Source organism: Centropristis striata, chromosome 8, assembly GCF_030273125.1.
Source record: "Centropristis striata isolate RG_2023a ecotype Rhode Island chromosome 8, C.striata_1.0, whole genome shotgun sequence".
In the NCBI taxonomy this organism is placed as follows: Eukaryota; Metazoa; Chordata; class Actinopteri; order Perciformes; family Serranidae; genus Centropristis; species Centropristis striata.
The window spans coordinates 14,728,132-14,755,395 of record NC_081524.1 but is presented as its reverse complement, the minus strand read 5'-3'; the positions used below and the strand labels follow the sequence as shown (position 1 = coordinate 14,755,395).

The 27,264-nt window shown below is 43.4% G+C and overlaps 1 protein-coding gene and 1 non-coding gene across 2 annotated transcripts; one reads left to right on the top strand and one right to left on the bottom strand.

Annotated features, from left to right (window-relative positions):
• Positions 1–8,450: 8,450 nt before the first annotated feature.
• Positions 8,451–8,637, top strand: LOC131977051 (U2 spliceosomal RNA). The gene has a single exon (XR_009394849.1). It is a non-coding gene; the product is annotated as a U2 spliceosomal RNA (small nuclear RNA).
• A 2,083-nt stretch (positions 8,638–10,720) lies between these two features.
• Positions 10,721–14,359, bottom strand: LOC131976214 (uncharacterized). The gene is made up of 2 exons (XM_059339137.1): positions 12,955–14,359; positions 10,721–12,861 (listed from the first exon to the last, which is right to left on the bottom strand). The coding sequence occupies exons 1-2, from the start codon at positions 14,357–14,359 to the stop codon at positions 10,721–10,723; spliced, it is 3,546 nt and encodes a 1,181-aa protein (XP_059195120.1).
• Positions 14,360–27,264: the final 12,905 nt, after the last annotated feature.

Below are 27,264 nucleotides of genomic sequence, written 5' to 3'. Positions count from 1 at the left end.
TTGAGTCTGTTTTTGTATCAGCCCATCCCCCCCCTCTTCCATGGCTTAGGGTGAAGTCTGTCTGAACTGGGAAACTCCATGGCAAAAGGTGGGAGGCGTATGTGTATCTGCTGGCACAAGTGTCAGAAAAATGTTTCTTTGCACAATCCCTCTGTCTGTCTATGTGTGTGTGTGTGTGTGTGCTGGGCTTTGGAAATATTGAGGGAATGTTTCAATGTTGACCATCTCCGGGAAATCTGCAGATCACCTAGAACATATTATGCAACACTGGAACTCTCATTCTAGTCTGCCAAAAATACTCTGGCTTTTCTGGTTTTACCAAATCACTGCTGTGAGTACAAACATTGAGAAACACACAGGGGAAGGCAGTAAGTGGAAGTGTAATGCCAGCTGCCACAGAGACTATTAAAACAGGTTCAGGCATGTGACAAAAAGATTTTGAAAACATAATTACATCTTTAACTAGTGTACTAGATTAAGTGCAGTTTGGACAAAAGTGGGATTGGCTGACAGTTTACTGGAGCACCAACACTGGGATTTCTAGGTCTGAGTGTGAGTCTAGGTCACAGTGTGCAAACACAGTGTGCAGGAATTCCCCCAACCCCCTCCTCTCTTCACATGCATGATATCCGTTATATGACCACAAAATGCACATGCCCTACCAAGTGCATAATTACTTTCACATGTGTGCAAAACAAATAACTCACATTTTTATTAGCAGGAGGTTATTTCTCCTTGCAGCGGTCAGACTGTACAACCACACTGCAAAAAAGCCAACTTGTATTTTTTGGCCTAAAACAGTGATTTAAGTTGGTAAAACTTGGAAATATAAATTACTGACATTTAGGGCAATAATGTGAGTTAGCACAACAAAGGAAGCCAGTTGTCTGCTCAAAAACAAGTTGGTGAGTTGTTGTTACTTATATCTTTAAGTTGGGGTTCACAACAAGGGACAATAGTTCTGCTAACTCTTATTTCTTTGTTGTGAAATGCGGGAAAGCGGTGAAATTGGGTCATTAGCGAAAGCTAGCGGCTAACTGATGCTAACGGCGCTGCTTGTTACAGCTACAAGAGTAGCCATTAGCGTATCAATGCTAACTCAAAATTGTGGTCGCAACATTAGCTGACATTTCATAGCAGCATTACAATCGTGCCAATTCAGCACATTGCAGAAGTTAGCAGAAGTAAGGATTAAAAGTTGTTACAATGTAAAATTATAAGTTAGTACAACTTACAGTTGAGTTGACAAAATCTGAATTCAGAGTTGAGCAAACTCAAGAACAAAACTTAAAATATTTAGTTTAATTGTCCAACTTAAAATTTTATCGAAGTTTGTTGCCTTGAAATTTTGAGTTCACCCAACTTTTCTTTTTTTACAGTGCAGCACTGCTCCCACTAGACCACTCACAGAAAAACTGACAATAACTGCACTATAATGTACATAAACTGTGCAATATCAACACCTTTAATTCTTCAATCCGGCTTATTATCACTGTCCAATATACATGGTCGTCCATAAAGTTGGAATAATTTTGTTTTCAGACAAAATCCTCTATTAATTGTCATTTAATTTTCACTGTGACATGTTTGGAAGAGATTGATTAATAAATAAAGTTTTAAGAAGATATACATTTTTTCTGTCAAGAATGAATCACATTGTCACAATCATTTCATGGAAAGAGGTAAAAAAAAATGTTATATTCCAACTTTATGGCTGACTGTGTAAAATTTTGATGTGTAATAGTGCAATTTTCAACAGTTGGGTCTGTCTATATTGTTTCTTATTTTATATTTCTTGTTTAAACTGCTTATTTCTATTTATTGATGCTTCTTTTTGCTGCTGTAACAGAGGAAATTTCCCCGTTATGGGACTAATAAAGGACTATCTTATCTTAGCTCATCTGCCATGAACTTCAAGAAATAACCCAATTGTTCTAATCAGTGACTGTTATGGTGGTGAGTCGAGGCACTCACTGATTCATGCAAGCAGGCAAACCCCCCAATTACAGTCTAATCGTGTGTTGGCCCTATGAGTAATTAATGTTCTTAGCCTGGTAACTGAAGTTGGCCTCTGAGTGCAGCCCTTCTTATTTTCCCAGAGGTCCAGAATAGCTCCAGTGCTCAGGGTTGAGGTGAACCACAGGCCTAGTGACCTGTCCTACACTGTAATTACTCCCTCTGCTCTGCTGCTTCACTAAGTGGCCAGTGTGTGTTTGTGTGAGTGTGTGTGTCTACATGTGACACAGATATAATGGTATTTTATGAGCACACACTCACACACACACACACACACACACAGATAATGATAATGTAATGAAATTTGTCGCTGATCTGGTTTCTTGGGCAGTAATTAGCCTAAGACCTTTACAGCAATTAATCTGCTGTTCGGTAAACAACTGCTTGCTTTTTCTCTCTCTCACACACACAATCCTAAAGCCTGAAGTATAGTGATGTTCATGAGATGGGAGGTGTCAGATTAGAGCAGCTATTCTCAACCTTGGGGTCGGGACCCCAATTGGGGTCGCGAGATGATTTCTGGGGGTCGCCAAATCATTTTGGAAGTCAGCTCTGTCTCCACTGTGTTAAAGTGTTCATGTGTCAATGTGTTTTAGTCTTTTTGTGTCTTTTTTTGGTCAATTTGTGTCTTTTTTTGGTCATCTTGTGTCTTTCTTTGGTCAATTTGTGTCTTTTTTGGTCATTTTGTGTCTTTTTTTGGTCATTTTGTTTCCTTTTTTTGGTCATCTTGTGTCTTTCTTTGGTCAATTTGTGTCTTTTTTGGTAATTTTGTGTCTTTTTTTGGTCAATTTGTCTTTTTTTGGTCATTTTGTGTCTTTTCTGGTCATTTTGTGTCTTTTTTGGGTCATTTTGTGTCTTTTTTGATCATTTTGTGGTCAATTTGTGTCTTTTTTTGGTTATTTTGTGTCTTTTTTTGGTCAATTTGTGTCTTTTTTTGGTCATTTTGTGTCTTTTCTGGTCATTTTGTGTCTTTTTTTGGTCATTTTGTGTCTTTTTTGATCATTTTGTGTCTTTTTTTGATCATTTTGTGGTCAATTTGTGTCTTTTTTGGTCATTTTGTTTACTTTTTTTGGTCATTTTGTTTCTTTTTTGGGTGATCTGAACTGTGCGTGTGAGATTGTGTTCAGTGAGCGGGGGTCATGGACAACATGCATGTTAAATTGGGGGTCGTGACTCAAAAAGGTTGAGTATTTCCATCAGTAAATAAGAACAAAAGCAAGCAAAAGAATGGCTGCCAGAGAAAAGTTCAATGTAAATCTGGCAGGTCAGTGTTCTTAAAGCACTGCAGTGGGTGCAGGGTTGTCTTTTTTTCACTTTGATTGGTCAGTTATGACTGACCCAGAGTTCCTTGCCCCTGAAAAAAAGCTCAAAGATCAACTAGACACAGTCCGGGAAGTAAAGACCAGAACTCGACCTCAGTGAGAACCCGGAGCTGCAGTCAAGCACTCGTGAGCAAAACACTGAACAATCTGGCCTTGAGATGTGTGGGTGGTTTTCTGATGATCAAAACAAAACGGAATGGAAGCAGCAATCACATATCAAATGTCAAGTCTGAAAAAAGGCACTCTCAGGCAAGGGTGATGATTGGACAGTCCAGTATTCCCAAGATACAGCCATTACCATGATTGGCTTTACACTGCGCAATATCTGATTGTCTAAGCAAAACGCAGTGTGCATTAGAGCCACAAGTCTATGCTAATGAATTCTGGTGCATGAAATGAGGCCCACTGATACATCCGGCTTTCTAGATCATTGTACTATATAATCAAAATGATTGATTTTTGAATGCAGTGTTGTGTGTGGCAAAGTGTAGGATCCTGTGCTATTTTTAAAGCAGCTCTAACAAATGTATAACCGTGGCCAGGGTGGGGTTTAGACTTCAGAGAGCTGAAGACAAGGAAAGAAGAAGTGATGTAGGTTTTCTACAAAGATGGGGTTATCAGAGCAGATGCTCCCCAGGTAATGGATTATCAGATACATGAATAACTGTAGCAATTATTCAGTGGCAAGCACGGTCAGAGGGGATTAATTATTAATTATCTACAGTGGAAAGATTTGTTGTAGAGTGTGATTTGATGTCAAAAAGACGGGGGGAGATGGCATAGAAATGGGGTGGGTGTGTTAGAAGTCCTGCTAGAGCAGCTATTCTCAACCTTGGGGTTGGGACCCCAAATGGGGTCGCAAGATGGTTTCTGGGGGTCACCAAATCATTTCGGAAGTCAGCTCTGTCTCCACTGTGTTAAAGTGTTCATGTGCCTAAGTCTTTTTGGTCACTTAATGTCTTTTTTTGGTCATTTTGTGTCTTTTTTTTGATCATTTTGTGGTCAATTTGTGTCTTTTTTGGTCATTATGTTTCCTTTTTTGGTCATTTGTGTCTTTTTTTGATAATTTTGTGTCTTTTTGATCATTTTGTGTCTTTTTTTGGTCATTTTGTGGTCAATTTGTGTCTTTTCTGGTCACTTTGTGTCTTTTTTTGGTCATTTTGTGTCTGTTTTGGTCATTTTGTGTCTTTTTTTGATCATGTTGTGTCTTTTTGATCATTTTGTGTCTTTTTGGATCATTTTGTGTCTTTTTTTGGTCATTTTGTGTCTTTTTAGGCCATTTTGTGTCTTTTTTTGATCATTTTGTGTCTTTTTTTGATCATTTTGTGGTCAATTTTTGTCTTTTTTGGTCAATATGTTTCCTTTTTTGGTCATTTTCTGTCTTTTCTGGTCATTTTTGTGTCTTTTTGGTCATTAAGTTTTCCTTTTTTGGTCATTTTCTGTCTTTTCTGGTCATTTTTGTGTCTTTTTTGGTCATTTTGTTTACTTTTTTTGGTCATTTTGTTTCTTTTTTGGGTGATCCGAAGTGTGCATGTGAGATTGTGTTCAGTGAGCGGGGGTCGCGGACAACATGCATGTTAAATTGGGGGTCGTGACTCAAAAAGGTTGAGAACTACTGGTCTAGAGGATGGCTGCACAGTCCTGCAGGGGTATGGTGGGTCGAGGTAGCTGGATCTAAGGTGTGACCAAGCCAAGGAGCTGCTGTGCCGCAGGGCAAAAGAGGGGAGCGAGAAACATCCTGGTCTGAGGCAGGATGTTTGGTACATTGACTTTTCCCTCTTCTCACTTCACCTCCTCCACACGACACATCTGCTGTTTGTGTTTTCCTTGAGGCATAGAGTGTCCTCATATGAGCCCCCTCAGCTATCCTTTTGAGGTTATGTTTTGGGTTTGCAGGCTGTGACCTGACACAGCCAGAAAGGCCACGTCTAAAAACAGCTTTTCTTAAGGCAGAAGCATGTGAAGGGCCGGGCTGAAAAACAACCCACATATACTCATAATTCGCTCAGAAAATGGCTGAGCTGTCAAAGCCCTTTTTGTAGAGCGTTTAAATGAGTAACAGAAGAAAATAAAGCCCAGCTGGCTGGTTGGCAGTAGATGATATCCTTAGTAAAACTTCTCTTGGCTTAGGACAGTCAGGAACAATGTTGCAAGCTGTGCTTCTCTCTCTCTCTCTCTCTCTTTTCCCCCCCCTCTCTCTCTGGTCTATCATTTTGATCGTTGCAGAGATTTACAGGGAAATCTCCCTACTGACCCCTGCTGCACTGGTGCTCAATGAGTGGCCTGTAAAGTTAATGGGTCAGATCCAATCTTTCCTTGTAACACACTTCACTCCACACACACAACCTCACTTTCTCTCTTCTTCACGCTCACACACACATCTTCCTGTCTCCCTTTTCATCTCTTACAACCCAGAGCAGCATCAGGACCTGGTCTCAGCTTTATAGGGGCTCTAATCACAGCGGTTATAGAACCAGGCTGAATAAGTGAGCAGTAGCTCTGTGGCAACATGATGTATGCAATTTTACAGTGACACTAAACAGCTGAGACTCTGGATATACTGTGAATTTATTTTAGTGTACACGGCTCACACTGTCCATTCTGTCCACATAAACTGAAATGATGTGGAGGAGTTGAAAACAGAACTTTAGATTGCCTACACACACACACACACCCATAGTCCACCCACACAGGTGTTGTCACATATGTCGCTTGATTAGACCGCTCCTCAGGACTGTGTAGGTGTGAACAGACCAGGATTGATTGGCATCTCCGTCTCTCTCCTGTTAGTTTTGCTGAAACTGTTAAGGCAAGACAATATACTGTATGTCATGCTTATTAACACATTTAGTGACATCACATTGCTGCGAAGGGGAAGAAGCTATTTTGGGCACCTGAAGGTAAAAGTCCCATTCATTCCTTCCTTCCTTGAGACTTCAAGGGCTGTACAACGTGTCTTTTTTTTTTTTTTTTTTTTGACATTCAAAGCTTCTTTTTAGGTTTTTGAATGGAGCTTTTAATGTTTGCAGCATATTATCACCCTGAATAAAAAAAACCTTGAACACAACCTTAAATTTAAATAAGGCAATGGTTGCATTTATTAAATACATTTAATACTATTGGACTTTACAACCCTCTGGAGTTTTTGGAAATGTTTGGATCAGATAAACAATTAATTCTATGCAGCAGGAATCCCCACTGGAATCTAATTCTATAAATACTTTCATATGAATATTAGTGAATATTAGTGTTAAAAATACTGCACAAAGTGACTTTTTCAACTTCTGTAATTGTTTTGTTGTGTGTAAAAATGAATGGGTTTATATGGGGAAATTTTGGCTATTCTTTCTGTTACGCCCTGGCCCAGGGTAACCTGTGTGCAACATAAAAGTGCTCTACCCCTTTCCCAACTACCGAGACAAGGATGACCAAGTTAAGCAGTCCAAAGCAATTCATCGTTAATAAATATTTTACGTCAGGGTGAGCATTGCCAAAATAACAAACAAAATATCTCTCATTATGAATCTGTCACACCGCCTGTGACCGACTGTGAGGGATGTCTTGTCTTGGGTTTTTGTCTTGTGAATTTCCGGTTTTATTTTGAAAAGTAACTTCCCTCTCGTTTCAGGTCACTTGCCCTTCCTCCTGTGTCAGGTCTGGTGTCTTCTCTGTTTCCTGATTGTTTCCACCTGTGTTCCCCTCCCCCATGTGTGTATATAGTCTTTGTCTTCCCCTGTCCTCGTTGCCAGAGTATTTCGTCGTCCGGTCGAACTCGTCCAGCCTTGTTCACAGTCCTGTCTCGAACCTTTCTTATATAACCAAATTGTCAGATGTGACAAGGTCAGCTAATGGTGGTCAGATGATGTCACCATGTCCAAAATCAAATGCCTTAAAGAGAACAGTTATTTATCGTGCTATCAGTTATTGGAATAATTGCCCACTGAATATACGTGAACTGAATAGTAAAGTATCTTTTAATTATTACTTGAGAATGCACTATTTAAATTTGTGAGTAGTGAATTAACATATTTACTGTATGAAAGTGAGAATTAATGTAATAGATATGAATGTAATAACTTATTCGGAATGATTTCTGATGACGTATATAATAATGTCTACAATGTTTAATTGTTAAGTGATTTTTGTTTTGTCTTGTGGACCCCAGGAAGACTAGCTCCTCCCACTTTTGGTGACAGCTAATGGGGATCTTTTTAACAATAACAATAAACAATAAACCAAGTTAAGTGTGTCAAGTTTTGTTTTCTGAATTGCTTTTCCTCTGAAACAGTGATTTTTTTGTTCATAGTTTTCTGGTTAGCTTAGTAATTTTTGTAGCGTTGTTTTCCTCCTTTTGGAGTGTTTTCTGTTTGTAATTTTGTAACATAGATAAAAGTAGATAATTTCATAGACTGTGTGCTTTTCCTCTTCAGAGTGATTTTGTTTTGTTTCTAAATTTTCATAGAGTATTTCCTAATAAGATCAGAGAAGTTATTTTTTCTTCCTTCGGGAGCGATTTTGGTTCTGTGTTTGTTTTGTGTTCTTCTTCTTCTTCTTCGAGATTTTCATAGCTTATTGATTTATCATTTCTGTCAAAGAGAAATCTATTCAGAAAAATAAAACCTGTCATTACCGCTGCCTATCTGCATCCTCCTTTTTGCCCAAGCCTGACAGAATCTAACTAACCACAAAACAACACTACTCAACAACAGTGTGCAGTGGACACTGTCCACAAACTATTCAAACTATGTCATCTGGCTGGGAGTCAGGAAAACAGGGCCAAGAGAGGAAGGCGTCCTCAGCAGCCGTCCTTTTAAGCCGTCCAATCAGACTCCAACCACCACCTGGGAGACAAAAAGTAGAAACAAAAAAAACAAGCAGCACCTCACACTGGCAGGGAGGATCTCCTGCACCAGACACTACAAGAAACAACACAGAAACTATAGCTGTGTCCCAATGTCAAGGATCCTTCCTTGGTAGGATCCTTCCTTCAGAGTCGGGTCCTCCGAAGGCAAGGCCAGAGTCCTTCCTTTGACTGGTGTAATGCACAAATGGGACAGCATTCGGAGTGTGCAGCTGTGCGTCATTGCGTAATTGGACGTCCTGCTTAACTTCAGCGCCGCTCTCGGCCCTTTGGCTAAGATCAAGTGTAGTATCTGTTCTTATCAGTTTAATAAAAAATAAATAAATAAATTCAGCGCCGCAATTTCAAAATCAGTTCACGACATGAATGTGTCTCTGGCATCAGCACTCTGACACATATTTGTGAAAATGGAAGAAGATGCTTTAAGGTTGAATCTCCACGATTTATCAAGTAAAAAGCATAAAGTGGATTAAACCTGAATATTTAACTGATCCTGGCTGAATTCGGATGCTTCTTAGTGCCATGAATGCAGCGGCGCATAATTCATCATGGAAATATGTTCTGTGATTTTTTATTTTTTATTTTACAGTACAGTACAATAACAGTTATTTATAAATAACAATAACGGATAATAGCAGACTTTAGGTCCCTGTAAACACAATAAAGAAATGTATAACTTTCTGAATGGCACAGTTGCACATAGTACATCATCATCGGACACATATAAATTAATAAACAATAACTTTAGCGACTGAGACGGCATTAATTAACTTAACCGGCAATGTATCAAGATGACGTTTATTATCTTTAAGCTTAATATTCTGGCATATGCTTATTCATATGTTTTTGCTTGACTTTGAACACACGTTTTGTAAGTTATGTGATAACATTCAGTGTAAACTGAAAATATCTACATATTTAAATGCATATTGCGCCGCCGGCGTCGCTGTTTCTACGCTCGCCATTTTTAAATCTCCCGGTAGACCGGTGTGCGCAATGCTTTATGGGTAGTCGGAGCGCACGGAGGATACACACATGCATCCTCGGAATTTGGGCAAAAGAAGGACTCTGTCCTCCGGAGCATCCTCGACATTGGGACAGTCCTTCGGCGGATGTCGATGACGTAGTGTCCTTCAAATCTTTAGGTTATTTACATAACCCCGGTTCTCTGAGTAATATGAGTGAGATGTCTCACTATGGGATGCACGCCCCCGCTGCAGACCTCAGAAGCATTAATCTCAATACGCCAATCCTGATTGGCTGGTAAACGTGTCCGTCCGTCCGCCCGCGGTAGTCCCACCTCCTATAAGTACCGCCTGCGGACGGGAACACGTCATTCAAGGTAAGCACCTCTTCTCACCCGCCCAAGCAAGAAGGGTTGTCTGGTGAGACATCTCACTCATATTACTCAGAGAACCGGGGTTATGTAAATAACCTAAAGTTCTCTTTCATAATATTTCGTTCGATGTCTCACTATGGGATATGGTTGCTCCCGTATTGCCAGACAAGCTTATCCAGCGTCCACCAACCCTCAGGGAAAACAATCTGTTCCAATCAGGACATCAACACCGCGCTTGCCACGCACGGAGCGGAGACGTCCAACATATAAAAGCGGACAAAAGTGAGAGGCGAGGACCAACTCGCCGCCGCACAAATGTCCTGAACAGACACTCCCCTGAACAAGGCCCAGGATGTAGCCACGCCCCGAGTCGAGTGCGCTCGCAGACCCACAGGTGGCTGCAAACCCTGACCCGCATAGGCCAAAGCAATCGCCTCCACCACCCAGTGGGACAGGCGCTGCTTCGTAATAGGCTTCCCTCTATGAGGACTAGCCCAGGAGACGAACAGCTGATCGCTCCTCCTGAACCCCCCTGTCCTATCCACATGGTGCGCACAGCACGGACTGGACATAACGCATGCGACCGCTGCTCACCAGATGAGGCAGCAAAGGCCACAAGGTCAATAGGAGAACATGAGCCCACCACCTTAGGCACAAAAGCCGGGTTGGGCCTCAAGGTCATCCTCACATCTCCCGGGAAGAACTGAGTGCACGACGGGTGCACCGAGAGCGCATGAATGTCACTAACCCGCTTCGCCGAAGCCAGAGCCAGTAACAACACCGCCTTGAGGGACACGTGTTTCAAGTCGGCCCCCACCAGTGGTTCAAACGGAGGGCCCTTGAGCCCCTCCAAAACCACAGCCAGGTCCCAAGGCGGCACCAGCGGCCTGGACACGGGGAGAAGCCTGCGCGCCCCCTTCATAAAACGGCAAACGAGTGGGTGCTGGCCCACCGTTAGCTTCCCAAACCCCACGTGGCACGCGGCAATAGCCGCCAAGTACACCTTAACCGTGGAGAAAGCCTTCCGATTGTCAATCAGGTCCTGCAAGAATGACAAAATCACCCCCACCGGACACTGAAAAGGAACGTGGCCGTTTCTGTGGCACCACTCCTCAAACACCCTCCACTTGCAGTCATACAGAGACCTAGTGGAGGCGGCTCGAGCACTCTGAATAGTGGAAATCACTCGCTGTGAGAGACCCCCAGCTGACAGATTGAGCCACTCAGGGGCCAAGCCCAGAGCGCCAGGCGCTCCGGGTGCGGATGGAAGACCATCCCGCCCCCTTGCGACAACAGGTCCCTGCGCAGCGGGAGCTGCCAGGGTTGGGTGCACAGCAACCGATATATCTCCGCCAGCCAATGCATCGCAGGCCAATGCGGAGCTACCAGAATCAGCGCGTGGCCGTGCTCCCTCACTCTGGACAGAGTGGGGGGTATCAAGGCCAGGGGAGGGAACGCATAAAGAAGCTCGTGCGGCCAGGCGTGCGCTAACGCGTCTATGCCGAGGGGAGCATCCACGCCGCGCAGGGAGTAAAACAGCGCGCACTGCGCGTTCTCTCGCGACGCGAACAGATCCACCGCGGCCCGACCGTAACGGGACCACAACTGCTCCACAACCTCCGGGTGCAGAGTCCATTCCCCGTACACTGGCGCGCCCCTGGACAACAGGTCCGCGCCCGTGTTCAGGACTCCCGGAACATGCGTCGCTCTCAGGGAGAGGAGACGACCGCAGCTCCACAGGATCAGTCTGCGTGCCAACATGTGCAGCTGACGGGAGCGTAAACCCCCCTGACGGTTGATATACGCCACCGTCGTCGTATTGTCCGTCCTCACCAGGACATGATGACCCATGAGAGACGGAAGAAAATGTTTCAGGGAGAGGAACACCGCTGAAAGCTCCAGAAAATGTATGTGAGACCGCTGGAGGCCCACACTCCAGACGCCCCTCACAGACCGGCCCTCGTGAATCCCGCCCCATCCCGTCAGGCTGGCGTCCGTAGTGACCACCTTCCTGGACAGAACGGAGCCCATGGGTACCCCGCGGGTCAGAAAGGACGGGACTCGCCAGTGGCGCAGCGACCCGGCGCACCCCGGCGTGACCGGCACCATCTGTGCGCCATGACGCACGGGGTCCAGCCCACATGAGGCCACCCACAGCTGGAATTCCCTCATGTGGAGGCGACCGAGACGGACTACGAGAATGGCAGACGCCATCAACCCGAGTAACCGAAGACACAACCTGAATCGAACAGATTTCCCCGGACGAAAAAGCGCGAGACATGTCCTGAAGACCCTCACACGCTCCGCCGAGAGGCGCGCCGTGAAAGACACCGAGTCCAGGGATAATCCCAGAAAGATTATCTCCTGCGCCGGGGACAGCACGCTCTTTTCCGCGTTTATCACGAAACCCAGATCCACCAGGTGTTGCATGAGAATACGCGTGTGCGCTCTGGCCTCCTGTTCCGACTGTGCCAGCAGCAGCCAGTCGTCCAGATACGTGGCCAGGCGGATGCCCTGCCGTCTCAGCGGGGCTATCGCCGCTTCCGTGCACCGCACAAACACCCTCGGGCTTAAAGACAGGCCGAAGGGAAGTACGCGATATTCGTAGCAGATCCCCTGGAAAGCGAACCTCAGATACTTTCTGTGGGGAGGATAGATCGGGATGTGGAAATACGCGTCTTTCAGATCGACAGAAGTGAACCAATCGTTCTGCCGCACAAGGCGCAACAGGGATGCGTGTGTAAGCATCCTGAATTTGTATTTCCTGAGAAATTTGTTCAGAGCACGTAAATCCAGGATAGGGCGAATACCGGTCCCCCCCCGTTTGGGAACCAGAAAATACCTGGAGTAAAAACCGCTCTGACACTGTGCGGGGGGAACGACACAGATTGCTCTTTTGTTTAACAGCGAGAGGATTTCCTCCTGCAAAACACGAGCTGACTCCCCCCGAGCCTGAGAGTGTATTATACCGGCGAATCGCGGAGGAACGGCGGCGAACTGCAACCTGTAACCCCGCGAAATCGTCCTCAACACCCAGGGCGGAGCCGCGAGTGCGGCCCATCTCTCCCACCTGAGGGAGAGAGTGGTCCCGCACCGCAGCCCCTCCACCACGAGAGGCCCCAGCCGCGGTGCGGTGGCGGCCTCCTGTGGTGGAACAGTGGCACGGCACCCGGACGGCACAGTGGCCGGCCGTCCGGGTGGGCAGCGCGGCGGCCCCGTCGTCCCCGCCTCGGCTTTTACCCGAGGGGGAACAGCGAGCGTTGCCACCGCGCTGCTCATTGTGATTCTTTTGGCTTTTATTAGCTGCGCCCTCGGCACTCGGCCTGGATGCGGCAGCGGGACACATTTTATTTTCTTTGAGAAAATGTGTGTGTGTGTGCGTGCTTGTGGACATAAGACAGGGGCAACCGCTGAACTCTCCGCCGTCAAACGTCCATCTCTCCCGGCTCGCTCTGGCGCAGGCCGTGCGGCTGCGAAGGTTTTACGCTGCGCAGGTGGAGAGGGCGCAGGGGGCTTACGGGGGAGGCAGAGCTGGAGAGCCTCATCCTCCTTCTTTTTGGCTTCACACCGCCGTTGCATTGAGGCCAACGCGGAGCCAAAAATCCCCTCCGGGACAATGGGCATGTCCAGGACGTCGTCCTTCTCCCTGTCCGACAGGTTGGCGAGGTTGAGCCACCGCGCCCGTTCCTGCAGGACCATGGTCCCCATCGCTTTCCCCGTGGCCTGGACCGCGCAGCGTTGGACACGGAGACACAGGTCGGTGATGACCGGGATCTCCTCCCACGTAGCCGGGTCCTGAGTTTGCACAAAATCCTCACACAACTCAGCCTGGTAGGCCGTGAGCAGGGAGAGGACATTGAGCGCTCTGGCCGAAAGCGCAGCTGCCTTGTAGGCCTTTTCAGTCAGGGCTGACTGAAAACGGTCCGACTTAGACGGCAGGCTGGGGCTCCGGGAGGATACCGCTGACAGCCGCGGGTGGAGGTGCGCCGCGACGAGTGGCTCCATCGGAGGCATACGGAGCAGGCCCAGGCTCTCCATCGCTTCACAGTCGAGGGACGAGGCACCGGGGACCGGGCTCCTGCTGCTGTAGGGGCGGTCTTTCCACGAGCGCGCCACCTCATCCAGCAGTTCTGGGAAGACGGGGAGAAGTTGCCTTGTCGCGCTCCTGGCCAGGGGCAATTTCTTCCCCTCGTAGCGGGACCTGGTGGTCTCAGTTACGACAGCGGGCCAGGGGATGGCCAGCCGGGCAGCAGCGCGTTTGCACACGTCGAGCATGTCCGAGCTGGGGAGGGGAGAGGCTGGTGAGCTACTCTCATCTCCATCCCGAAAGGCAACGGAGACCGCGGGCTTTGCAGCCCCGGCCGGAGTGATGAAGACGTCGTCCTCTTCTTCATCCTCTGATATGAGGAGTTCAGAGGCGCAGTCATCATCGTCCCCATAGTCCAATTCCAGGACGTCTTCCTCCTGCGGGGAGACCGTGGCGAGGTCAGCCTGGGAGCCCCAGCTGGCGCAAGCCTCCGGTACCGCCACCCCAGCAACCCCCGTCTCCTCTCCGTCTCCGGCGGCGCCGTCGGATGGGAGATAGGGGTCGAATCCAGACAAGCTAGCCTGGCGGGCTAGCCGTCGGCGGAGACTCTTGACCGTGAACACCGCGCAGTGTTGACACGAGCCGGGGACGTCGATAGCTAGCCGGGCGTGTTCCAGCCCTAGGCAGCCCGAGCAGACCTGGTGTGGATCCCTGCTCGCAATCTTGTTCCCACAGCGGCACGAGCGGGCCGCTGAGTCTCCGTGCCCTCTGGTGTGAGGGGTATTCACCTCCATTCCGTGCGAGCTGGTGTGCAGGCAGGGAGTCGAGGATGGTTAGCTGGTGTGCTAACGCTAATTGCACCGAGGGACCGGCTGGTGTGCCGACACTCGGTACTCGAGCTGCCTGGTGTGGCGCCGAGGACAGTGCTGACTAAGCCGTGGTGGGGCTAGGAAGCACTGAAATCGATCTGGTATGATCGACGAAGCAAATAAAATGTCCAAAAAACTAGCTAGCGCCCGGCGACAGAAGCTAAGTAAGATCCGTCTACAGACAGTTAAGCTAGCCAGCCTTGGACGCAAGATATGCTCCGGGTGAGAAGAGGTGTTTGAAAGACGTGTTCCCGTCCGCAGGCGGTACTTATAGGAGGTGGGACTACCGCGGGCGGACGGACGGACACGTTTACCAGCCAATCAGGATTGGCGTATTGAGATTAATGCTTCTGAGGTCTGCAGCGGGGGCGTGCATCCCATAGTGAGACATCGAACGAAATATTATGAAAGAGAACCAGCCATTTGAGCATCCTTCCTTGACTTTGGGACACAGCCCATATGACCCCTGGTCATAACACTGTCTGAAGCCTGAATGTCAGTCTTCTCACATAACCTCATTCGTGTACAGAGCATATGCAGAGTTGATATTTTGAGCCATGGCTCTGACCTCATCACTCTCTGCAAACATTCGAAGGTCCCTAAAAATGTATTTCTGCAATCAGCTTCTCAGTATGAGCAATGGTATTCGGTTATTTCCCAAGATGGACTTCTGTATTACTTTTTATGCACTCATATGAAGTAAAGTTACATATTTTCTTTCACCAATCAGGATTTAGCAACAGAATCAGATGGCAGTAGTTGGGTGTTTTTAGTCACTCTCCACTAAATCTGATCAAACCATGCACATGCATTGTAGACAAGGTTATAATAGTTTTGGATTTTTCATTAGTTTTAGTTTTAATTTTGTTGTGAATTTTTGTTTTCAAATTCAGTTAGTTTTAGTTAGTTTTTAGAGTGAGTTTGCTAGTTTTATTTTTATTTTTTGAAAATGCTTAGTTTTAGTTTAGTTTTTATTAGTTTTAGTGTTAGTTTTAGTTTTTTTGTAATGGGTATGTGCCTTAATTTCCTTTGGTTTATCCATCTCAGCCCTAATAAGGTTATTAACTCTTACAGTTCTGGGTGTTTTGTATTTTGGTTCTAGTGTAAACATCCCAGTCTCAGTAAACATATTTACCATGTGTTCCTGCATGTTCAAATAGAAACACTGAATTATGAATGAAAAAAGTTGACAAAAACGAAAACTAAGGACATTTTCACTATAATTTTAGTTAGTTTTAGTTAGTTTTGTAACCACACAATACAGTTTCAGTTAGTTATGGTTTTTGAAAAAACTCTAGTTTTTGTTTTCATTTCAGTTAACGAAAATGTTTTTTCAATTTTAGTTTTCGTTATTTTGTTAGTTTTCGTTAACTATAAAAACCTTGATTGTAGACCTGTTTAACCAGATTTGTATCTGTGTTTAACTCTCAGTTAGTGTTGAGTCTTTTTACTGACTCCGATCACTGACTCTGGGATGGTAAATTGAACTAATCCTTTTTTAAGTCATTTTGTTCCTTTTGACTAGTGCGGCGCCCACAGCCCTGTGGCTGAGCTGCCTGTCACGTGACAATTGAATGAGGGACTCAAACTAGAGGACACATATTGAGGCCCTGTTTACACGAGGACCCTCGCGGGTAAAAACGACAAAATATTTTATCAGAAGTGCCTTTCGTTTAGATGGTGACGGCGTTTTTGGGGCTTAAAAATGCAAAAATCTGAAACCACCCTCCAAAGTGGAAAAGTTAAATCCTCTCCTCCGTAGCGTGTCGTCTACACTGACAAGACACAAAACTCTGATCTGATCTGCTCACGTCACGTATGTGTTTACGTCACATACATGCTCCAGTACAGGAAATAAACAAACGTGGGATTATTTCCATGGTGGGACCTTCAAGCTGCTCTGGCAGCTCTAATAAACTTACAGGAGTCTTTCCACCAAATGTACAGGATATGTACAGATAGTATTAGTGAACAGAGAAGGATCTGGAATTACCTCCATCACATTCTGGATGCAGCAATTGGTGGGAGGAGCCACACGGCTGTGAACGAGACCTGGGAGATCTAGTGATGGTGGAGAACTTTGTGGAAGGAGTAGCTGATGAAAATGTGTGGCGTGAAAACTTCTGCATGCCCAAAGATGCTCTTATCGCTTTAAGTGATGCCGCCTGGCTGCATACAATCCAATTCCACACACTTTTGCGTCACCGTATGCAGCAGATTTCCTCCCGAAAACGCTCGTCTAAACGAGGAATAAAAAGTGAAGACGCGACGCCACTTTTGCGTCTTCTGTTCAGACCGTCCTCGTGTAAACGTAGCCTCAGTCACAAACTAATAATTTCTGTTTCCTGTCCTGACTGAGTTTATCCAGCTGCCATGTGACGACGGAACATTCTGCGTGAAAATGAACGAATCACTCTCTAGATTACTCATTACTCCCCAGTCACATAAAAGATTAGTCCAAAGTGAACTACTCTCAATAAATAATAACTAAAATGCTGATTTTACTTTGATTGTTGCTCAGTAAGCAATATATATATAATGTTAAGGTGAAATACATAAATTCCAGTTTTCAATATAAGTTTCAAATCCAAACGCCACATCAAATAAAGAGATATCAGTTGGATCTTCTTTGTGTCAGTGACCATAAAGCTGTTCCATTCAACACCTCAAAGCCCCAGAGAGGAATATCCATCTTGTAAAACCAGCAATTTGTGGCTCAGGCACTAGTTGTTGATGAAATGCAGGAGTGCAGCAGCAACAGCAGTAACTATGGCAGCACTAGTTACAAACTGAGCCATAAAGAAACAGCACTAGCAGATCAGAGTGTAAGCAGGGCTTCTGACAGCTTAAATACGCCGTCTTATTACAAAGGCTCTGTGGGATATTGCAGCGAGTAGAGTGTGTGACATGTGAGTGTGACAGCGTACCTTGAATTGTCAGCCTAAATTAGCTTTGCAGGCTTTTTGTTCCCTATATGTCATTTAGGATTTACTCGTTGTGTTTCACCATACTTGCAGAAAACAATTACAACAGACTGTTCTGCATGAGCTTTGTAATTATTTTTTATATTTCACAAACATCTCTTGCCAAACGCACTAAAACAAGAACTGAAACCAAATAAACTGGAAGCAGCACGTACAGCGGATGTGCCTGAATTTGCACGTTTCAGTGAGTCATCCCTAGGTTACCAGAACTGACCAGAAAAACAATTTCTGAATCTATACTATAACCTAACATTTATATTCAAAATGTGATTTAAAAAAAAATCCCAATCATCTGGCTGTAAGTCTGCATTGCCTCACATACACATTTCCCATGCACCTGGGAATATAACAGACTTGAGTGAGCTGTAAAAGTAAAACTTCACTTCCCTCATGTCAAACCTAATCTGCCCTCCCTTCTGGTCTTTAATCACTCCATTCACTCCCTTTCCCAGTGTTTTTTCTCCACATTTTACTCCAGAACCCACTCCCTCTTGGCTCTTACAACATCAAATCCCACTCTGGAACAGAAGTCCTTGCGGTAGTGAATATATAATTCATCCCCATGACCACACATTGCTGCATATTTCAGTCTGACAGTCATGTATAATTATAGTTGACTCTGTGTCAGGCTGTCAGTCCAGTGCCCCCCTCCTCTGGTAGGTTTTCCTCACAGCCCTTCAGGCCTCAGAAAAACAGTTTCCTTGGCAGAGTGGGCTGCCTTTTCGTCTGTTCAGAGGCAGTGGATTGCTCAATTACTGTCAATCGTTGAGTGGCAAACCACCATTCACACCTGGTCCCGCCTCCGATGAAACGCATAACGACTCGCAATTACTGACAAAAATTGTGTTGCACCAGGCAGACATCCACAGAATGCATACTGTGGTGTTTAGGAAATGAGATAAAGCAAGCGGTAACGATCCTCACGAGGGTAGTAATGAGACTTAATGGGAGTTAATGGGGTTACAGTGATCGGGAGAGCAGAGAGGCCCCAGGTTAATACAGCTACTAACAGGACAGAGACTGAGTGAGAGGGGGTATAACACACACACACACACACACACACACACACACACACACACAGCAAATATAAAAGCCTATCTTGGTGCTCGTGCAGTAGCCTGAAATCATTAGATCGTTATAACTATCCTCAGTTTAAGAATTATACATGAGTCTTCTGGAAGGTTCCTGTCTTTGATTCTCTTGTCCTATACTACCGTTAGGGTTATACAAGCAGTGTGTGTGTGTCTGTGCATGTGTGTGTGCGTGTTGGAGACAGTGTGTTCTTTCAAGTCTTCTGCGCTTAGCAGCAGTTAATGAGATCAGGGTGACTGTTACCTGTGAGGAGGCCTTTGATGAAATATGTTCAGAAAGAGAGGGGGTCGTAGAGAATGAGATGGGAGGAGAGGGCCGGGAGGAGCGAGGAGGGAAGAAAGTGTCAGGGTATGTGTGACATTCATTTTTAATCGAGAGGAAAAGTCAGCTTCACCGCAAAGAGTCAGGTAGGCAGATAGATGAGGCCCATTCCTTCACATCCACACACACACACGACACAATACAACACACACCTGTGGACACCAAGGTTATAATAGTTTTGGATTTTTCATTAGTTTTAGTTTTAATTTCGTTGTGAATTTTTGTTTTCAAATTCAGTTAGTTTTAGTTAGTTTTTAGAGTGAGTTTTCTAGTTTTAGAAAATGCTTAGTTTTAGTTTAGTTTTTATTAGTTTTAATGTTAGTTTTAGTTTTTTGTAATGGGCTATGTGTTGGGTGCCAGATTCAAAGAGGTCATAACATTTTTTGCCTTTATTTCCTTTGGTTTATCATCTCAGCCCCAATAAGGTTATCTCTATAACTCTTACAGTTCCAGGTGTTTTGAATTTTGTTTGGAGTGTAGACATTCCAGTCTCAGTAAACATATTCACCATGTGTTGCATGTTCAAATAGAAACACTGAATTATGAATGAAAAAAGTTGACAAAAAAACAAAAACTAAGGACATTTTCACTTTAATTTTAGTTAGTCTTAGTTTTATTTAGTTTTGTAACCACAAAAAACAGTTTCAGTTAGTTTTCGTTTTTTTTTTTAAATTTTTATTTCAGTTAACGAAAATGTTTTTTCAATTATTTTTTTGTTATTTCGTTAGTTTTCGTTAACTATAATAACCTTGGTGGACACCATGCATGTTCACACACGTCTAAAGCAAACACAGGCACACCTCACTCATGTTTACAGCTTCAGCAAGTAATGTTTGGCCTGTTTAGCGTATTGTGTTTTTGGGAGAGGGTAATGCAATGGATTTTTTTAGAAAACCCATAAGGGAGTATTTGGATTATAGTTTTTCCTTCATCATAATCAGACTCAAATCCTCCTTTTTAACTCTAATACTTTAATTCTAATTACTCCACACAGGCTTCAGTGAGCTGAAGACTGGGAGGGTCTTTATCCCCTGGGAGGGAAAGAGCGAGAGACGGCAGGAGACAAAGGCGGACAGAATGTAATGTATGCCATCATACTGTACAATAACAAATAGCCTGGTTCATTACATACCGTTCGTTAAGCATTTTATGTGTTTTTTTTTTATGCACACTGTTCATTGCACCTTATTTGTTTCATAGCACCAACATTTTTATACTGTATATTCATATTTATTCTGCACTGGAATTCTACTCCTTAATACATACTCCTTCTTTAGACACTTTAATTTTACATTACATGTTATTGTATTTTATTGTATTTTTATATTTTATTGCTTGAAGTATGCCTAGGTTGTTCTTTTTATTTAATTGTGTTGTCATTGTCTCTGTGTGTAATGCTGCTGCTCCACTGTAATTTCCCAGCTTGGGATAAATAAAGTCTGTCTGTCTGTCTGTCTGTCTGTCTGTCTGTCTACCTATCTATCTATCTATCTATCTATCTATCTGAGAGTTGAAATTGAAAAGAGAAAGGGACAGTGCAATTGACTGAGTAGCAGTAGTGCCTTGCTCAACAGAATTCCACTGGCGGTTCACTTTATAGGGATAGTTGGGATTCATTAAAGTGGGGTCGTATGAGGTTCTTGTCCATAGTCAGTGTATTATCTACAGTGGGTGGTAGTCTGCACGCCCCCAATTTGGAAAAGCAGGTTAGAGTACTTACATGTAAGCTTAGCTAAGGACAGCTGAGGACGGGGACAGCAAAGACCCGTCCAAAAAAAACAAAAACGGTATCAGTTTAAGTGTACATTATATTTAGATTTTATTCACTGCTTTCCCTTACCAGGCAGTTTAACTTTATGCTGGGGGAACTGTTGCAGTTCTTTGCTTTTGTCAAAGCCACAAGACTCCATTGACAAAAGCAGAAATGTATCTGATAACACAAACTAACCAGGCGGCAACCTCCGGGTCTGAGCGTGGAGGCAAACCAGGAAGTGCCTTAACCCTGCATTCTACCGAAAATTCCAGCAGGGGGTGCCAAGTTTGGCTGCAAAAACTTTTCTGTCCATTAATTTCAATTCAAAATGAGAAAACTTCTCACTTGATTTATTACCTCAGAAAATGTTTAAACAATATGGTCTCAATCACTAGTAAAAATAAATCTTCTTGAAGACAATTTCATGTTAATAGTTCAAATAAGGAGATAGGAAGATAAAGAATCGTATGATTTGGGGCGGGGCTACCTTTGATTGACAGGTCACTAACACGATCCGTCATCGGGAGAGAAGCAGAGCAATGCGTATCCACGGCAACATGTCAATAAAGTTATATATTACGTTATATAGAAATAAAAAAGGACTTTTACCGGTTTGGTCTCATAACTTTGACCCTTTCACTGTATTTTCCCTTAATGACAGTTTATTTGAACGTTTTGTTCAGTAAAAATGTCTTGTTCAGTGTTTGGTTGGACTAACAGACACTCCAAGGAGTCGCTGCTCAGTTTTATGAGGTCAGTAACAAACATTTAGTTTTTGTTTTTTTGCTAGCCAAAACTAACATCCCAGTTAATGCTCCAGTTAATGCTAACATGAATTAGCAGCAGCTTCTCTCAGTCAGGTTGAGGTGTAGAGAGGCTGTAGTCAGTGATCAGATCCCTCTCCTCCTCCACAGTCCAGATATGGTCTGCTCCCCGTATCGGAAACAAGATGGAGACGAGTGTAACGATGAACTCGATGCTTCCAACGGGCCACAAACCAACGGGTGACGTCACCGTGACTACGTCCATTATTCAGTCTATGAAACTAACTAAACGAGGCAGTGGCGAACCAGCAACTAGGGTGGCCATTTCCTTCACATCAAAAATGAGGACACTTTGCATACAAGGAAGCAGATATTTGTTTGGTATGATCCGGTTTTAAGCAGAGTTGTACTCAAATTAGCTCGATGCTTGTTAGTGCTAGCATGTCTCTTGATAGCTGCCTTGCCTTTGCTGCTCAAATCTACATCGCTTCGTCATAATGTACAAAAAAAATGAAACTCATACCTCTTACTTTTTGTAACAAAGCCGTGTTCTCTTGCCCATTCCGGGTTAAAGGAGGTCTTTCTCTTTGGCATTTTCAGACTTTCAATTGCTGAGAGCTTGATTGACAGCCTGAGCAGGTGTTGTGGCTAATCAACACATGGCCCATTTGAATATTCATGGGTTGAATATTCATTGAATATTCATGGGTCATTTGAATATTCAAATGAGCCATGTGTTGATAGGTCATGACAGGAAAATATAACCAATGAAATTACTTATTTTGACACAGCTTTTTTGACACACAATTTTAGCCAATAAGTATTAAACAAACAAGGTAACGTGTCAAAAGGTAGACCTTTTTGTTATTTTCTCAAAAGGAGGACAAATGAGTGTCCGGGCATTTAAAACCTAAACCTAATCTTCTTTTAATTTATTTTAAATTAAATTTTGTTTTGTTTTTTGTTTTCTTTGTTACCTTTGTCAATTCTGTATTTTATTGCTCTTTCTTTTATGTGAAGCACTTCAGCCATCTGTAAATGCGCTATACAAATAAATCTGACTTGACTTGACTTGACTAAAAGCCGGACGAATGGCCACCCAACCAGCAACTCCTGTGTTCTGCAAGGTAAAGTTACTGCTTCTGTAAATGGAGTCAAGTGGCTTTGACAAGATCATAGAAAACAGCATGAGTGGTTGGATGGATAAATAAAACCTTGAAAATATTTGAAATGTAGTCTACTCGTAAACTTTTTTTCGGTGGATAAAAAGTGTTTTGCTGCTGCCCCTGTCCTCAGTGGCAGCTTCTGTGTCAGTACGCCTCCATGCTTCTCCACACTGAGAGTTTGATGACTACCATCTACTGTAGGCTCACTATGGACAAGTACCTTATACAACCATACTACAATCCAAATAATCATAAACTATTGATTTAAATGCCTCGTTTTTTAAATGAAAGGCAGCATGAGAGGCAGCCAAGCAGAGTGGAAGGATAAGATTTAAAAAGGAGAGGAGAAGCAGCAAAATCACAAGATGCTATTAAAAACCAGCAGGTCGAGCTGGCCTTGAGAGACCAACCACTATACAAAAGGTTGCCCATGAAAACCTTGCTCAATAACAAATTCTCTTTACTACTGAGACATATGACTATCTACCTGTTGACAAAGAACTCAAAATCTATATTTATACGCATTCAAATATGCGGAACAAAAAGATCTCTCATTCACTCCCAAAGCACTGCCTGAAGCCAATTTCCGTGCCTACTTCTGCAGAGTTTTATGCTTTTTGTTTTTCTGCTTTTCTTTTTAGCAGTTCAGTTAAAGCCTTTTTCTACCATATTGATGGCATTTTTGGTATATGTCCCAAGAGGGCAGAGTTTTGTCTGCCAAACAGAAAAAATTTAACACAACAGTTAGTCTTGGTCCAAAAAGGTAGGTGGGAGAAGAAAAGACTGAATTTTTTGTATTTTATTCAAAGAGTATTGGTGATACTGAGCAGGATTAAATCAACATTTTATAGTCATTTTTTAGAAATAGCAGAAGGTAGATTTGCATTTGTGTGGCATTCCCACTGAGGTGATATTCTCCCACAACCAAAGAATGCTTTCTTCTGTTGTTTTTTTCTTCACAAAGGCACCATTTGAATGACCCAAACTTTCCCGCTAGAGCCAGAAATGGGAAAACACATGCTAAATACCTAACACATTTACAGCTACTGTATGTCTCACGCACCTTTAGCAGCAACAGTATTTAAATGATTACCCCCAGGTACTGCCAACCTGTACAGAACACAGACAGATGCTCAGCGGGATCTAATAACACTTTACTGACCACTAGCCCGCTGGGATTCCAGTTCAAACCAGACCTAAAAACATAAAAAAACGAAACAGGAAGGATGTTTCATTTTCCCCAGAGGGCTCTCTCTCTCTCTCTCTCTCTCTCTCTCTCTCTCTCTCTTTCACACATTCCCTGGTGTTATCTCTATCTTTCTCCACATTCGCTGCTTTCATCCCGCTCCCAGAGCTGAGGAGATACACAACACACAGAGGGAGAAACACACAGACACACAGAAGTTAAAAAATACACACAGAGAGGAAAGAAGGAAGCACGCTTTCTCTTTTTCTCTCCGTCACACACACACACACACACACAGGTATATATATATACAGACACAGTGGGCCCTATTTCAGGATGCTGTCAGCAGGGGGACAGAGGCTAGAGGAAACACAGGATGAATTCTCCCCTGCCTCATTCCATCACACTGCCATGACACCCCTATTTACCTCCCCCATCTATCTCCACAGCGACTGTCTACCACCTTGTCTTGCCTGTGTGTGTGTGTGTGTGTCTGTTACTGTGTGTGCCGTGTGGGTGAGTCTGCACATGTGCTAACCTAAGTGTATCAGCACATTCACAGTGATGGAGTGAGGTGAGGTGGACACTGTATATTGTGTTCTGCAGTGTTAGAACATGTCGTGCAGCCCATCAGCGTTTGACAGAATCCTGGTGTTTTGTTTAGATGGCACTCAGTCCCCCATAGGAGAGACTCAGGAAGTTTCTTCATTAAAGTTTACAGTGGTGCCAGACCCGAGGTATCCCAAGCAATCTCCCCAACTGATTCCCCTTTAACTCGGTTTCAGGTTGTTTTTTTCCCCTTGTCATCTCTTCGGGCCTGCGAACATTCCTCTCCCCCTGTCGTCATCCGATGGCTTTGCTTCACACCCCATATGTCCTCCTGCGAATATGAGAGAGGCACTTTCATTGGGGGGAACGAAAGTGTTCTATCCAATTCCCCAACCTCATTTTGGCTCTGAGAGAAATGGTCCTTTTCTTTATGTCTCTCACACATGTACACACACGCACACCCACACACAAAGAAATGGTCCCTACCGTGCTGTCCTTCCACTCCCCAAGGCTATGGTCATGCATTTTTCGCTTCAAATTATTTTTTTTGTTTGCTCTCCCTGGCCTTCTATGATCCATGACCACGAAAAGAGAGAGAACACACAGTGAGAGCAAATAAAATGGATATTAGCAGTACAGACATGAGCTGTCCACTGTCTTTATCATGCACTGAAATACTAGCAAGAACATCTCAAGGCAAACTCGAAAAATAATCTTTTTTTTTAATTTCTGCTCTTAGGAATAGGAATAGTAGGAATACGTCTTTATTTGTCATTGTCACATGTACGACGAAATTCAAAGTGCTCTCCAGTGAGTGCAACATGTAAGAGTCTATAAATATATGAATACAAAAAAGAAAAATCTTTGATGATCTTTTGTGCTTGCTCTGTATCCTTGCAGATTGCAATTTTTATTTAATGTAATTTAATCTTCCTTTCAAATAGGCACATATACTGAAGGACGCAATATGAAAGACTGATGTATATAAGAATTCAGCCTGCTGCGTTTAAATGGAAGGACTCTAAATTGCCTGTGGGATGGAAAAACTTGGCATCTCTTTTTAAAACATGCAAAGAGTCAGAAGACTGAGCATGCTCTTGGCCAATAATCCTCATAAGAATATGGATTTGATTCCCTCAGGACACATTTTAAAGTCTGGAAAAAAAATACTCTATTGTGATTAATATTTTATTTAACATGGTTTTCTCACTTAAAAAGTAAAAAAAAAAAAAAAAACACTCTGACAAGGGGCTGGAAGAACATCTACTCTTTCTCCCTCATTGAGAAATTCTGGATCTGGATTCTGCCCTGCCCACCACGCTGCTTGCACTATGTTGACCAGTGAAACAGCAGCTCATGATCTGCACCGGTAGTTTTGGCCTCTGGTCTATTTTCTCTGTGAGGGGTAACATCAGAGAGATTCAGGCACACACGCTTGAGGCTCCAGACTCAGATGAGGAGTCTGTTGCGCAACAAAAATCGGCGACCAGCAGACATATCAGAATGATAAGTGCAGTTAACATCTTTTATGTTGTTTTTTGGCTTGTAACTGGCAACGGTTGACACAGTGTGTAGAAGCTAAGCCAATGCTTTAAGCCAGCTATTCTCAACCTTGGGGTCGGGACCCCAATAGGGGTCGCGAGATGATTTCTGGGGTTCGCCAAATCATTTTGGAAGTCAGCTCTGTCTCCACTGTGTTAAAGTGTTCATGTGTTTTAGTCTTTTTGGTCACTTAATGTCTTTTTTTGGTCATTTTGTGGTCAATTTGTGTCTTTTTTGGTCATTTTGTTTCCTTTCTTTGGTCATTTTGTGTCTTTTTTTTGTCATTTTGTGTCTTTTTTTGGGTGATTTTGTTTCTGTTTTGGGTAATTTTGTGTCTTTTTTGGTAATTTTGTGTCTTTTTGGTCATTTTGTTTCCTTTTTTTGGTCATTTTGTTTCTTTTTTTCGGTGATCTGAACTGTGCGTGTGAGATTGTGTTCAGTGAGTGGGGGTCGCGGACAACATGCATGTTAAATTGGGGGTCGCGACTCAAAAAGGTTGAGAACTACTGCTTTAAGCCACTGCGGCATTTCAACAGGAAAACTAATTGACACGCTTTGACTTTGCCATAAATGATGAATAAGAGTCCAGTTGCTTTTCAGTTTAGATGCAAAACAAGTCCATTTATTTAACATCTCATGCTTTAATCACAATATCTCTTATACATACATCTGCGCGAAGCATAACGAGTGCAACACACCGCAGCATAGCGTATAGCGGTCAAAAACTGTTTTTCCCCTTCTGGTTGGAAAACACCTGACGAGCCCCCAAAAGGTTCCCACCTATATACACTGTAAAAAAACCTGTTGTTTTTACGGTAAAATACCGGCAGCTGTGGTTGCCAGAACTTTACCGTAATAAATACGGTGCAACTTTTTCTAATATTACGGTAAATTGATATTAGCACTGTTGATTTCACATTTAAGATTGCCATTTTATTCCATATTTTACCGTAAAAAATAAAACGTTTTTCCATCAAAAGAAACGCTGTTTGTCATATGGCAAGAAAATATTTTATAAATGCTGCATAGATTAAAGATTTTACCATTAAATATTACAGTATATTTTTGTTAGAGATATGGTGTTTCGTACATTTAACAGTGAGAAAATTTATTTTTACAAAAAATAAATGCTAAAAATTACAGTGATGGCTTGTAAATATATTAGTATTTTTTTTATATTCACTGTGCCAGTGTATTTTGCAGTGAAGTAATGTATTTTTCAAAAAAAAAAGAGGAAAAAATAGTGTTTTGGCTGATATATACATTTTGGGTGTTTCATTGCTACTGAAACTGAATTAACCCATTTACCATTTTACGGTCTTTTACTGTCACGGTTTAACAGTTTTTTCACCGTAAAATCTACAGACATTTTTAATAGTGTAGGCTGACCCGCCAATCACAGTTGAACCATGACACACACAACAATTAACATTACATCTGCTCTTACACAGTGTTTCAAAGGTTTTGAAGGAT